We start from the raw sequence: 14,218 nt of genomic DNA, 5'->3' as shown, positions 1-14,218 counted from the left end.
TAAACAGCCTCTGTTAATTTTTGCGCCGAAAGGCCTTTCGTCCTGTCCATCCTCCTTCGCTTTAATTTTACAGACACAGATACCGATGACATTTGCATCCTAAAGGAAGTCCCACACATTCCTAAATTTTGTTCATCATCTTTTTTGGAATTAGAGGACCTTACACCGACAGGACGCCACAAGTTTATAAGTAAAATAAACCTGCGACCTCCCATTTACTCGAAGCTCGTATTCCATTCGATTCGAAGGTCATTGGCAAATTTAACTAATCTTCAGACTTCAACCGTGTCACGGGGCAAAAATAAAATATTTATTTTGATCCTATTCATAAAATAATTTAATAATTAATATATTTATTTTTATTATTTTATCTCTATTAAATGTAAAATTTTTTATTAAATGTTAAATTATTTTATTTTAAAGTGGGTATATTTAATAAGGGTAAAGTTTGAAACTTATTAAATTTTTAAACAATGTTAATAAGATTTAAGGTTTTCTTTTGTTCCAATAAAAATGTTAGAAATAACTAATAAATAGAATCAAAGAAAGTACTCTTTTCGTTTTTATATATAAGAGAAAAAAACTGTATCACATAATTTAAGAAAATTAGTTAACTATAATAATTATATTTAAAATTAAAAAATTAAACTAAAATACCTTATATTAATCAACATAAACATGCATTAATTATTTTTTATTAATATAAATCATGAGGAGTGACTTAAAAATATGTAATAAATACTTATTAAAGTGAGTAATTTTGCTTATAAAAAAATAAAAGTAAAAAGTAATAGTTTTTTTAATAATAAAAAATAGAGAGAATATTATGCATAACCATCTATTGATTAGCTTGGCCTATATGAATTCAAATCTAAAAGTCTGTTACCAAAAAATTAGTTATTTCTTTAAACCTAACTTTATTGATCGGTCTCAAACTAGGTCTATAAGCTTTTTTTATTTTCAAAATATTTTTAATTTTTTAAAAATTAATTTTTACATTATAATATTCATATTATTTTTTAAAAATATAAATTATGATGTTAAAAAATTTAAAAGAAGTAACATAAATTTTAATATTAAAATCTAAATTTAATTTAAAAATTAAAAATACTTCACTTTTTAAGAGTAAAATAAAAAAGATCTAAATAGGATGCACAAATTTAAATTTATTTTTATAAGGTTTAACAGAATTAGGCTTAGAAGCCCAATCATATTAAAAATCTTCTACTTTTCAAATCCTGAAAACACGTACTTTTATTTTCAATTCTACTAGGGTCCAGAGATAGCTCGAAAAAATGGGATAAAGTAGTGTTTAGTGTCTAGGATTATTTAGTATTTGGGAGGAAAAAGAAAAAGAAACTATAACTCGTGCAAATGAAAGATTATGCTATGGAAATGGAAGTGGGAATCAACCAAAGAACCGAAGCTGATACTCGCACTGAAAATAAAGGCTAGAAAGCTAATGCTATGGCACTATCTGAGAGTGAGAGTGACAAAATGAGTTGAATAATACTAAGCCACCACTATTGGTTCCCAGAGACTGTGCGAACTCAAAAAGCATCGCCAGAAATAATGGCACATCTACTTGAGCGGCGAATGTAGGCTACAACTTCAGAAACTAGAACATTCAGCTTCGCAGGGAACCGACGGTTACGAGTATTCAACTAATATCATGTGTTATTTAATCCATTTGCACACAAAACCTAACATTCGACTTTGTTTTCATGTATAATGTATCCTTGTAATCCATTCTTTGATATACACAGTGCTCGTAAGAAATTGGAATTAGCATTTTAGAGTTAAAAGCAAATGTCAATGTTCAAAAAGAGGTTAATCATTTGAGATTCATTTTCCGTAAACATCGGTTTGAAAACATCATCATGGGAGACCAGGGCACATGGGATTCTTAGCCAACCTCCCTGTAGGGTTATGCTTTTGGTAAAGCCGTTCTCAAGTCTTAATTAAGTGTCCATTAAATTAATTCCGCATATCAGGTCAGAGTTTTGATACAGGGTCATATTGGAATGGCGTGGTCAGATCAGACCAATAGAAAATGACAGATATGGGAAGAACATGGGAGGCTTACGGACTGCCCAGTCCTCTGATTTCTCGTTATTTCGTTTTGCTGCTTTTCAGAACAGCCATATATATGGAGAGTCCACATTGTATATTACAGCAAGGCCAAAGCCTATAATGTCTTTGTCGTTTTCCACTCTAAAACCATTAAATATTAGGTGACATGCAGAGCTTCCACCATGACTTGTTATCATATATGGTGAATCAGCCTTTTTGCAGCTGCATGCACTTCAAGTTCTCCAGACTCTGTTCAACCTCTGTTTTACTACTTATAGTGCTCATAGTGGGCCTTTAGGTCAGTTATTTTTACTTCCTGCAGCTCAGGGTGCCATAGCTTGTTCCTTAATTTGAGAGTCTTCTCCTTTTGTTGTTCACTGCAATAGAAGTCTCCCTTCTTTTCTAATTTTGTTCTGGTTTTAAAATCTCTAGAATTGGGAAATGCTTAAAACGGAGAGTTCCCATATTTCACTACTGGCATTCTGTATAATCTTTAGCCTACTTTGTTGCACCCAAGCAAGACATCATTCCCATACAAAACACAAACACTCACATTCTCATAGATCATCTAATCCTGAGAAGCAGAAAAACCATAATGCCACCAGTCATTTTGATGTAAGAACATTTGGGGGCATTGGGGATGGAATAACAGATGATACAGAGGCATTCAAGATGGCGTGGGACACAGCCTGCCGAAGCAAATCAGCAGTGAATGTTGTATATGTTCCCCCTGGTATCTCCTTCTTCATTCAGTCTACTATCTTCACAGGCCCTTGCCAAGGTCGCTTGGTTGTAAAGGTAACTGTACTTTGCACTTTTTGGCTCCTACATGCGTTAAGGGATAGGCATGTAAAGCTGAGTGGACTTTTTGGTAGGTTGATGGGACTGTTATGCCACCTGATGGACCTGAATCTTGGCCTAGGGATAACAGCAGGCGCCAATGGCTCGTTTTTTACAGAATCAATGGTATGTCACTTGAAGGAGGAGGCCTAATAGACGGGAGAGGAGAAAAATGGTGGAACCTTCCCTGTAAGCCTCACAAGGTATTGATAATTCAAATTAATGTCGAGAGTTTGAAAACTGTTATGCATCAAATTGTTGTTGATCCCTCTTTGAAGGGTACAGGGACCTCACGGGACAACATTGCCTGGACCTTGTGATAGCCCAGTTGTAAGTATTGGACTTTCTTCTCCATTTCGCATTTCTATCATTGCATTATAAATTTACAAGTGAACATAATAATGCTTGGTATGTTTATGATTCAGGCCATCAGGTTCTTTATGAGTTCCAATTTGACTGTGAAAGGACTGAGGATCAAGAACAGCCCCAAGTTTCATTTCAGATTTGATGGCTGCATAAATGTTCATATTGAATCAATCCACATAACAGCCCCGGCACTAAGTCCCAACACAGACGGAATTCACATCGAAAATACCGAGGACGTGAGAGTATACAATTCTGTGATTTCTAATGGTTAGTCACGAAACTATACCAGAAATTATAACCTCCCTCTAGTTCTCCACTTATTCCGTAATTTGTTGACTAATTTTTTTCAGGCGACGACTGTGTGTCCATCGGTTCCGGTTGTTATGATGTGGATATAAAGAACATCACGTGTGGACCTGGCCACGGGATAAGGTAGTTCTTTTACTTCTAACAGGAGTTTCAGTCCCAAATGTACTCGTTTTGTGAGCCAATCTTGACAAGTTTTTGCTGGATTCAGCATTGGAAGTTTGGGGAATCACAACTCTCGAGCCTGTGTGAGAAACATTAGGGTGAGGGAATCAGTGATAAAAGCGTCAGATAATGGGGTTAGAATAAAGACGTGGCAAGGTGGATCAGGATCAGTATTCCAAGTGACATTCAGTAACATCGAGATGAAGTGTGTGAGGAACCCCATCATAATAGATCAGTTCTACTGCCTCACTGGGGACTGCGCCAACAAAAGTTCAGCAGTGTTTGTATCAGATATAGTGTACACAGACATAAAGGGAAGCTATGATATTAGGAGCCCACCTATGCGTTTTGCCTGTAGTGACTCCGTCCCCTGCACCAATATAGCACTCTCAGACATAGAGCTTCTTCCTGCTCAAGGAGATAGAGTGCTTGATCCTTTCTGTTGGAATGCTTATGGAGATTCGCAGACACCCACGATTCCACCAGTCACTTGCTTGCGTGATGGTCTTCCTCGGTCCTCGTTAGACAATGACCTGGATCGTTGCTGATCCACCCCAGAAGCCTTTCTATAATTGTAAAATTAATGCGTGTGCGTACATAAGTTATAGGGGAATGGATGTTAGGAGTTGGGTTTTAGATGCTCCTCCCCCAATTAATTAATTGTTAAACTATGTCTTGTAATTAATCAGGTTTGGAATCGAAGTTTGAACTTGTTCGTATCTTAAGAGCTTCTCTATTTTGTTTGCTTAGAAATGAATATCATGCTCGGTTCTATAACAACGCAAGACTATTTCTTGCAGAGATCGCGGCTCTTCAGACGGACTTGATGTCTAACAGAATAACGTAAATTTTGTTTCCCACGATGACGAGAGAGGATTATGAGTTTAATTTGGTATTCAAATGCAGTATAATATAGCAAAATCCATTGACATGCGTGTGAACACTGCCAGATTAGAAAACAAACATGTAGAATACGAAAAACGGAGTTAAAAGAAAAGAGGACAATAATTATTAGAAAATAATTAATAAGCTTCATAATTAGAAGCGAATTTCCACGCTTGGCACTAATGAGAAGTGGTGAAACGTGACTTGGGACATTACAACGTAAAATATTTTAAAAATGAATAAAGGGAGACAAAAACAGAGAGAAGATATAAGATAGTATACCAGTATTATTTTACTCGCTCTTCTTTTTTATTGCTCATTTCTTATTTTACAGTGGAGATACTGAAAAGGGAGGAGGATGGAGGGAAAAATTGGGTTTTTCAGTATTGCACGCGCAAAATGATGGGTCGCATTCTTGAGGCGCAAAGAAGGTAGGTAGAAGCTAGACGTGCGTTCACAAGGAAAATGAAAAGTAGAGAGGGAAGTGTGGAACACAAGCATTTGGCCGATCGTTCAACGTGTCATTATTGTTAATACGACCAGACCACAGTACCCGGTCCAAGATGCCTTTGGGTGGCCATATGTTTTAAATGCGTCAAAGAACAGCATATACATCTGGAGAATGCTTGTATTCTTTTTAGAGAAGAGACACTGTGGGGCAGAATAAGAGATTGGTAATGATAAAATTGGGAGTGATGTCGCAGAGGGAGGGAGGCAATGGCTTTATTTGGAGCTTCATAACTTTCAACTGCTAGATCATTAAAGGGACAGCCTAGCATGCATATGAGCAATGGAAGGCTCTGCCTAAAGTCATCCTAGTCCCAGAGAGAGGAATACGACATCAATGTCATCAAGCATTCAAGTGTAGGAGACCGCTGTGGACCTCGTCCTTCTTACTTTAGCTTTGGTTTTAACCATTCCAAATTAATTAGATGAGGAATCAGATGGCCTGACTACTTGGGAATTAAGTTTGGATCTTTTCTAGTGTGATGATATTACATTTATCTATTATCTTCTGGGAGTTCCGATACTACTCCTTCCATCCCATTTTATATGATTCTTTTGAACAAAATCACATATATAAGTTTAATTTATTAAATACATTTTATAACTTTTATTCCTTTAAAAAAATACAAACTTTTAAAAATATTTTTCATTCAATACTTTCATTTGTGAAAATATTAAAAAGAGAGAATATAACAAAAAGGATGATATTATATAATTAACAACAACGACAATAAGACTTACCTCATTAGATGGAATCAGCTACATGAATTATACAACATCATTATATTCTATCATTTGTTAAATTTTTAGAGATATTTTTGTTAAGTTGTCTTATATTTTGAAATGTTAAATCTTCTTAAAAAAATCTTATAATTTGATATGAAAGTAGTATTATATATAATAATAATAATAATAATAAATTTTTTTTGGAAGTTCCATACCTACCAAGAGCGTGTTTAAAATGTGATTGTCTTTACTAGTTGAAAATATCCGGGGAATGCTGAACAACGCAGTGAACGCACTACATGGGCCTTGATTTCATTAATCATAGATACTGGACCGCCAGTAAGGCGTACGATTGATAACCCCGCCGTCCCCTGGTTTCGTTCAAAGATTTTATTTATTTTTTATTCTTTTGCTTCTTCTTTTTTTTTTTTTACTTCTTCTTTTCTTTTGCTGGACAGGACGAGAGGTTTAATTAATTTTTCTCACTTTCCTTAAATATTTACAATTTTATCCAAGATTTTAACTGTAGGTGATATGCAATTGTATACTCTATTGTGAGATAAAAGAATAGGACAAGCTCGCTTGGATTTTAATCCTCAAATGGTTTAACTTTTCTTTTGGTGGAATCTGATTTCCCTTTTTTTGTGCACCAGGTTCTTCCTCATACAGCCTTCTTTTGTTTGTTGAATGAATTCTCATTTCCAATCTGACAAAAAAACAAAAATAAAAATAGGGCTAACTCTTCTTGATTGTGTTTAATCCATGTACAAGAGGAATTGAACCCTAGCCATCCACGAAATAAATTTGGGTTTTTTTTTTTGGGTTTGTTGGGGGGGGGGGATATATATTTTTTGTCAGAATGTGGCGCCAACTGTCAAGAAAATTCAAACACATTGTTATATTTTCCAGAATCATTTGGAGAATAAGAACATGAAACGATAATAAAAATCTTGAAATTTAAAGAGAATGATCAGGGCATGGATTGAAAACTTTTAAAAATGAAAAGGAACAACAATAAACTTTCAAGAGTATAGTAAAGTTATGGAAAAATTAATCCTATGATTCCTATAATTTTGATTCAATTATAAATTAATCTTTCTAGTTTTAATTTGATTGTAATTTAATTCCTGACCTTCATCTCTTACAATTCAATCCTTATAATTTTAATCATTTAATATTAATCCTTATATTATAAAAAATAAAATTATAAATATTAAAACTTTTAAAATTTTAATCTTTATACTTTTTATAAAGATTAAAAGGGTTGAGTAATTTAAAATATTAGTCCTAAATTTTAACATTATTTTAATCTTCATAATTTTATTTTTAAAAAAATATAGAGAGCAATATTTTAATTGGTTAAAATTATAGAAATTAAGTTATAAGAGTCAAAGTTTAAGAATTGAACTATAATTGAGTCAAACTTTTAAAAATTAAATAATTTTTTTAATTTATTTATACACATGTATCTAATATTTAAGATTTTTTGTGACCGTCGTTTATTTTCCAGAAGAGTCTAATTTACTATAAATTAAAATACATAGCTGACAATTATCCCAAAAAAATAAAATAAAGATGGCTGACAAAGGGGAGCTGCTGTGTCGTTGATTACTGATTTTTGTTATTAATGATGTAGTGAATAGAACATTTTTAATCGGAGTAAAAATCTCTCCAGTGGATAGAACATGTTATTTAGATAAGCTTTTTAATGCTCTTAATGTTTTTTATCTCTAGCAAAAAAAGGTAAAAGTGTGAAATTAATAATCAACTATTTTTTTAAAAACACTAATTTAGATTATGAGGAGATATGAAATAATTTTAATTTCTAAAAACAGGGCATTTAGCATTTATGACTAATTTTCACTTGGTGAATGTTAACTTTTCACACGAGGCTCATGAAATTTCAACTGAAAAAAGACATATGACATTTCATCTTAACAAAAACCTTTTTTTTTTGGTTAAAAAAATCGACTGACATTTCATCTTAACAAAAACCTTTTTTTTTTTTGGTTAAAAAAATCGACTGTCTTTTTCTTCCATATCATCCCAATCGACTGAAGGAGAAAAAATAAAAAATAAAAATCCCTCTCCTCCTCTGGTCTCAACCCACCGGTGAACACGCGCGGCAGCATCACCTTCCTCCCTTTCAAACTTGACTTCAGCTCCCTCATGTACCCCATGTCCATCGACACATCCCACTCGTCCATTTTCTCCTAAAACCCTCACAGAATAACTCGCGCGCCACTGCAGTCCTCGAAAGTCGAGCTCACCACTCGCAGGCTTTGTATTGTGAATTCCTACAACAGGCTGCTAGGTCTAGCGTTCGGGTGAGGCAAATACTCGCACGATTGAGGGATTGATTCAAAAAAAAAAATCAATATGCTATCGTTGGAGAGAGTGTGAAATTTCTGGGTTGTCGTTTATGATTTCTCCTCTCTGCGGGATTTCCCTTTCCTCTCTTGGAAATCTTCCCGTCCCTTGACATCTGTTTATATTCTGCATAATCAGCAGTAATTGTTCTCATTTTGCTTTACAGCTATGACTTTTTGAGGCTGTTGATTGTTGAACTGATCATTAATATAATCTTAGTCATGTTTGACAGTATTTTAGAGTGTATTTTTTACTATGATTTAGCTATTTTACAGGACTCCCATATCATTAGTACACAACAATGCATTGCTGGACTCCTGAAATGCTTACTAGCGACAGCGACGGCGGAGCAGGAAGTGTGTCTATTTGGACAATGAGGGTTGTGGCAGGCGGATCTGAAAGTGCGGCATCAGATTTCGGTGATGGGTGGGGGAGACGGGATTTGGGTAGCATGGGTTGGTGCTAATGCTGAGCTAACCAAGTTTTGAGGAGGGAACTGGCTAATTGGGCACGGTGGAATACGATGGCGACGCAGCGGGAGGAGGGTTGCGTTGGTTTGTCGAGGCAGAGATGGATGGCCTTCTCATCCAGAACCAAGCCGTGCGATTTGTTGGAGTTGCCACGTGTATAGCCACATAGGTGAAGATTTCGTCAAAAATATGGCCAACTGACATCTATCCAGCGACAGTTAATGAGCGGCACTGAATGTTCTGTTTTTTAAAATTTAAGATTTATTTTACATTATTTTATAATATAGACTGTCACACACTCCTTAAGAAATAATTAATAACTAAATTTATATTTTTATTTTTTTAAAAAAATAATTTATTAATTTTAAAAAATATAACTCTTATAAATTATGAATGAAGTTTTTAAATATTTTAAAATATAATATATTCATAAAATTAATTAAATGTATTTTTTTTATCCTCAAAATAAATTTATTATTAAAATAAAATATATCTAATTTAGTTAATTTTTAAATAATTAAATATTTTATTTTTAACATAAAAAATTATATTGTATGTGCTTTCTTTTTGATTTGTCACCTTTGAATTTTTTTTTATCAAATTTTTTGATCTTATTTTTTTAAATCATTATATTCATCTTTCATACAGTAATTTTTTTTATTAAAATTTTTGATCCAATTTGTCTGGATCACTTTTTTTATCATAGAGTTTTTCCTAAAGTCGATAATTTAAGCCAAATCTAACGAATCAGGCTAAACCCGCCTAAAAAATTTAGAGCTAAGCTCAAAAAATAATATTTTTTAATGTTCGAATCTATTTAGGTAGCTTGAATAGGCTCAAAAAAATTCAAGCTAGGTCCAATTAAATTTAACCCGAATGCCCAAAGAAAAAAATAAAAAAGTTTAAAATATAATAAATATTAATTAATTCTTTAAGTTTTATATTATTTTATACTAGAATACCATATATTTGAGTGCATTATAATTGATTCCTATGCATCTTTTGTGTATCCAAAAAATATATTATATATTTTTTATAAAATAAGATAATTAATTCTAAAGTAAAAATAAAATTCAAGCATGTGTGAATTTTTAATTTTGCTATTAGATAAATATAATAAATAAAATAATATTCTTAGATAATTACTTGATTATCGTCTACATCAAATTTAGTTAAAAATTAAGAATGAATAAATACCTCTTATATGTAGGGGTTAAATAATACAAAAAGTTACAATTTTTTTTAAAGAATAGTATTTTACTCAAAATTAAATTATTTTATTTTATATAATATAATAATACCTATTTTCCTCATATTCTTAAAAATAAAAAATATAATTTACCCAAAATTTATTAAAAATTTGAACTAACTGAGGTAAAGTTAATGGTCTAGCTGTAATTAAATTAAGATTAATTTAATCATAATTAAAATAATATAATTTAATTAAAATATATAAAATATTTTTATATGACCATAATAAAATTAATATTTAAACAACCGAGATATTAATTTACAAGTAAATAAAAAATTTATAAATAAATTATGCGTAATACAACAAAATAGTAACAGAGCTACTTGAGTAAAAAGTTAATAAGTTATTATTTTTTATTTTATTATTTTAAAGTTAAAAAAAATATTCTATACTTAATAGAATTATTTGAAAATTAAAATTAATTTAAAAAATAAAAGAAAAATATTTTTAAAAAATTTTTGGGTATTAAGGCCAGCCCGAATAAGCCCAAAGCCCGAAAGTGTTAGGGCCAAGTTTAGCTATATGGGTTTTTCAAAAATAATAGAATGCTTTAAGCTTGATCTAAATTGAACCCGACTTGAATAAGCTCGACTCACCCAAACTACCGACTATAGCTTTTCCTCTCCCTTCTTCTCTATTTTTTCCAGATATTATGAAGAGGATATTAAATATTGAAGAGGAAACTCTATTATTGATATGTAATATTATATCATTGATACATGGTTGTATATCAATGATAGACAAATTAATAAATTTTCACTGATATAACTTATATATCAGTGATATACTACCGTAGATTAACATAACTAGACAATCAGATATAAACTTATTTTTAATTGATATATAGTCGTATATAAATAATGCAGTATCACATATCATTAACGTGAAAAACACATAATCATTTGCTCAAAATAGATCAAATATGGTCCATAAAAATTTTAGACTCTTTGTTTATCACAAAAAATCAAATACCTAAATTAATAAAATAAAAAATTATGAATCTGTAGCTCTGTTTTTCTGTTAACATGCTCTATTTCATCGAGTATCATCGATATATCTCATCTTGCATCTGTCTCTCACCATTGCGACTTTATTCACTCACATTGCTTTGCTATCTTGCGTTTATCCCTCTTAGGTTGAGTTTCGCCTTCTCTTTCAAGCTTGTCTCTCTTGTTCCAGAAACCTCTTACATTTTCAATCTCTCAGTATTTGAAAAAAAAATATTAAAAAAGGTAATTTTATAAATTAATTATAAACTAAATATTAAAAAAGTCATTTTTAAAATTTAAAAAAGTAGGTTATTTTTTTTTTAATTGGCCTTTTATATGCAAAAGCCCCAAAGAAAATGCAACTCTGTTTGACTGGATTGCAAGTTGACGAGGGAAGTCTTTCTTTAATGTCTATTGGAGAAAATATTTGGAAAGCTTGTTCAGACGGTGGTTAGTGCCTTAGTGGATAGTGATGTAAGGGAAGCGACGTCACTATTAGGCCTCACCATCATAAAGAATTTGACATGATTTTAACCAAATTAACTATCTAACCTCTCCTTTTCACCAGAGAGCCCCGAGACACACGCTCCCCTTTTCCTCCGAATTTAAATGCTTCTTTGTCACTCTCAACCAAAACCAATAGGATTAAAAAATCTTTTTTTTTTAAATAGAATCGAAGGGAGTATATATAAGGTAAAAGAATTTCATGAGCATAGAATGATAGTTAATATTTTTAAAGTTATAAAAAATATTTAACTTTTTAATCCCATCTTTGGCATAAATTAGTGACGACAATAAAATATGTTTAGGTATTAAAAGTTTGTCAATAATTTAATGCAATTAAGAAGAGATAATATTAAAAAAAAACAACTACTACATTTTTATTCTATATTCAATATCAAATAATAACATGAGTTTAAAACTTCGTTCTGTGACTAAAAACGGAGAGCACGTTAAATTATTCTGCACGCCACACCCCACACCGAAATCCTGTGCTCTCCTTCTTCCAATTGGGAAGCGACAACCCATTATGCTTTTGTAAAGAAGAGGCCACGAACGGGGGCGCGTATAGTTGATTGTTTAATTGAAATTGCGATGGATTTAATTAGCATATAGCACCAATATGATTTTGCAACGGAATTATTTTGGTTAGTGTATATACAGTACTACATGGAATACCTTTGTTATTAATATTTGACTGGGAATATATACGTCACAATAATAGCTCGTTTACTATACTTCCCGGCATGTTAATATTCTACTTGTAGATTCCTTTGGCAGCAGCGGATGTCCTTATAGCCAAAGGAAGCAGCCAGGAAACTGCATGCTGCCACTATTTATTTTATTGGTCCTTCTCTCTAGCACTGCGGTCTCTTTTTCTTGGAAAATTCCTCTCTCCCTCCTCCCCACACATTCTTTCCTTCTTTAAATCAAAACCCGTGAACATGGACAGTGCCAGCAACAGCAAGAAAAGGAAGATTTTCAACGAGGAGGATGAAGAAGATGATGATGAGATCAAAATGGAGAAATTCTTCGCCCTCGTCAGAAGCATTCGAGAGAGCCGCGAAAAGCTGATCAAGTTCGGCTCAGATGCGTGTGGGGAGACACAAAATGGGAGCGACAAGGTAATTAAGAATGGAGTGGGAGTTTGGAAGCCCCAGTTTGAAATAGAAGATTTCATAGAAGCAAATCCTCATCATCATCAGAATCGAAGCCAAAAACATCCTCCTCTGCACTTCTCTCTAGCAGATCATGCGTCTCGTGATAACAAGAAAGCGGCAGACGAGGAAAGGGAGGCAGAAAAGGGCATGAATCTCAACCTCTCGCTTTGAAGAACGATCTTCTTGTTCTGTAGCCCTCTTCAAAGCTCGTTCGCAGATTCAGGCACTTTAATTGATTATCCAGTCTCTCGAGTTTTCTGTATTCTGCAACTTGTACACCTCATGGCTTTCATCTTAGTGTTTTCAGCCACAAGTTTCGCACCCATTTGATCGAATAATTGCCTTCTTGTACGTTATATATTATCCTATCTCGGAGATAGATTTGGCTGGTTTCTGGCTGTCGCGTCCTCTTTCGCGGATTGAGGGTTTCAGATTTCAATTTCGCCTGCGCTCTTGCTCTTCCATTTAGTTTTTGATTCTTTTCTTCAATATTTCCATCTTATTCTCCTAATTAATTTTAAAAATACACGCAGTAGAGGTTAGTAGGAAAAAGTATAACAAGGGATACTTTCCGGTCAATCTGCAGGCTTATTAGAGTAATTTTCTTTGACCCACATATATAATATATGAGGATACATTTTAATATAATAGTCTTATGTTTCGTTTGTTGCTTTGTTGAGAAAGAAGATTAGGAAATAAAGGGATTTTAATGCCCCCTTATTTAAGTTTTGAAGAGAGTTCAAAATAATAATTCATTGAATTACTGTTATGCAAGTACGTATGTTCTTTTGTTTTTTTTTTACCCCTCTTTTTTTTTGGTTAAAAAATTTATGTGTGTATGATTTTGGCATAAAGGATCTTGTAAAAGAATAAAAAATTTCTCTTTTTTATATAAAAAATTCTTTGCCGTCTTCAAAGATGTTTAGACTAAATCAAAATTGACAATGCGAAGGCATATAAGCGGCTTGTATTTTTAAAATACAACAAAGAAATTCGTTCAATTAAATCCTATTAATAACGAAATATAAAGAGGGAAGATTTATACTGTTAAAATAATAATTGAGCCTGTGTAAGAATAATTTTTTTAATATTGCCTCTCATTTTTCTGGCCTCCCCTCTCATTATTTCATTTCTTAAATAATTTTATTCTATTTCTTTTTAATGAAGAGTAATTTTAAAAATTTATAAAAAAAATTAAGAATGTAAACTTTATTTAATGAACTTGATTGATATATACTTTCTTCTATCTTTATTATAAAGCACATCTAATTACCTCTTGTTATGAGGACAAAATATTTTCTAAAAAGCTTCATATAAGAGGAACCTGAGGGAGTATAATTTTATCAAAAAAACATCTTATAAATTAGTAGAGAGGGAGTGGTACTTATCTATATTCAATTGATATATAATATAAAATTCACCCACGAGGAAAAGAAGATGCGACATATAATTAATAATAATATAAAACTCACACACGAGGGAAAATAAATAAGGATGCCAAAAAAGGATAGAAGGATTGTGTTGTCATCCTCCTAAACTCAATTATCAATAAAAAATTAATTATATTGAGTGACACTTTTAAAGTAATTTTTTTCAAAAAAATCCACG

General features: G+C 32.2%; 2 protein-coding genes across 3 annotated transcripts; both read left to right on the top strand.

Moving 5' to 3' along the window:
• Positions 1-2,006: 2,006 nt before the first annotated feature.
• LOC129284531 (polygalacturonase At1g48100-like) lies at positions 2,007-4,469 on the top strand. Of its 2 annotated transcripts, XM_054920054.1 has the most exons (7): positions 2,007-2,371; positions 2,726-2,871; positions 2,949-3,116; positions 3,199-3,243; positions 3,339-3,546; positions 3,630-3,711; positions 3,797-4,469. In XM_054920054.1, the coding sequence occupies exons 2-7, from the start codon at positions 2,746-2,748 to the stop codon at positions 4,296-4,298; spliced, it is 1,131 nt and encodes a 376-aa protein (XP_054776029.1). In that variant the 5' UTR covers positions 2,007-2,371; positions 2,726-2,745; the 3' UTR covers positions 4,299-4,469. The 2 variants fall into 2 exon arrangements, with proteins under 2 accessions (XP_054776029.1, XP_054776021.1); XM_054920046.1 differs by having other exon boundaries at positions 2,007-2,871.
• Positions 4,470-12,394: 7,925 nt separating this feature from the next.
• Positions 12,395-12,781, top strand: LOC129302823 (protein NIM1-INTERACTING 1). Its single transcript, XM_054941697.1, has one exon. The coding sequence runs from the start codon at positions 12,395-12,397 to the stop codon at positions 12,779-12,781; it is 387 nt and encodes a 128-aa protein (XP_054797672.1).
• Positions 12,782-14,218: the final 1,437 nt, after the last annotated feature.

Source organism: Prosopis cineraria, unplaced genomic scaffold, assembly GCF_029017545.1.
Source record: "Prosopis cineraria cultivar Desert tree isolate PC_DT_omini unplaced genomic scaffold, ASM2901754v1 PC1, whole genome shotgun sequence".
Lineage (NCBI taxonomy): Eukaryota > Viridiplantae > Streptophyta > Magnoliopsida > Fabales > Fabaceae > Prosopis > Prosopis cineraria.
The sequence above is the reverse complement of the archived record's forward strand: the minus strand, read 5'-3'. Positions and strand labels throughout refer to the sequence as shown.

Coding starts and splice junctions, on each gene's coding strand:
- LOC129302823 (XM_054941697.1), top strand. CDS start 12,395: ATGGACAGTGCCAGCAACAGCAAGAAAAGGAAGATTTTCAACGAGGAG.
- LOC129284531 (XM_054920046.1), top strand. CDS start 2,515: ATGCTTAAAACGGAGAGTTCCCATATTTCACTACTGGCATTCTGTATA. Junction 3,244..3,338: donor GACCTTGTGATAGCCCAGTT/GTAAGTATTGGA, acceptor TTTATGATTCAG/GCCATCAGGTTCTTTATGAG. Junction 3,712..3,796: donor GGACCTGGCCACGGGATAAG/GTAGTTCTTTTA, acceptor TGCTGGATTCAG/CATTGGAAGTTTGGGGAATC.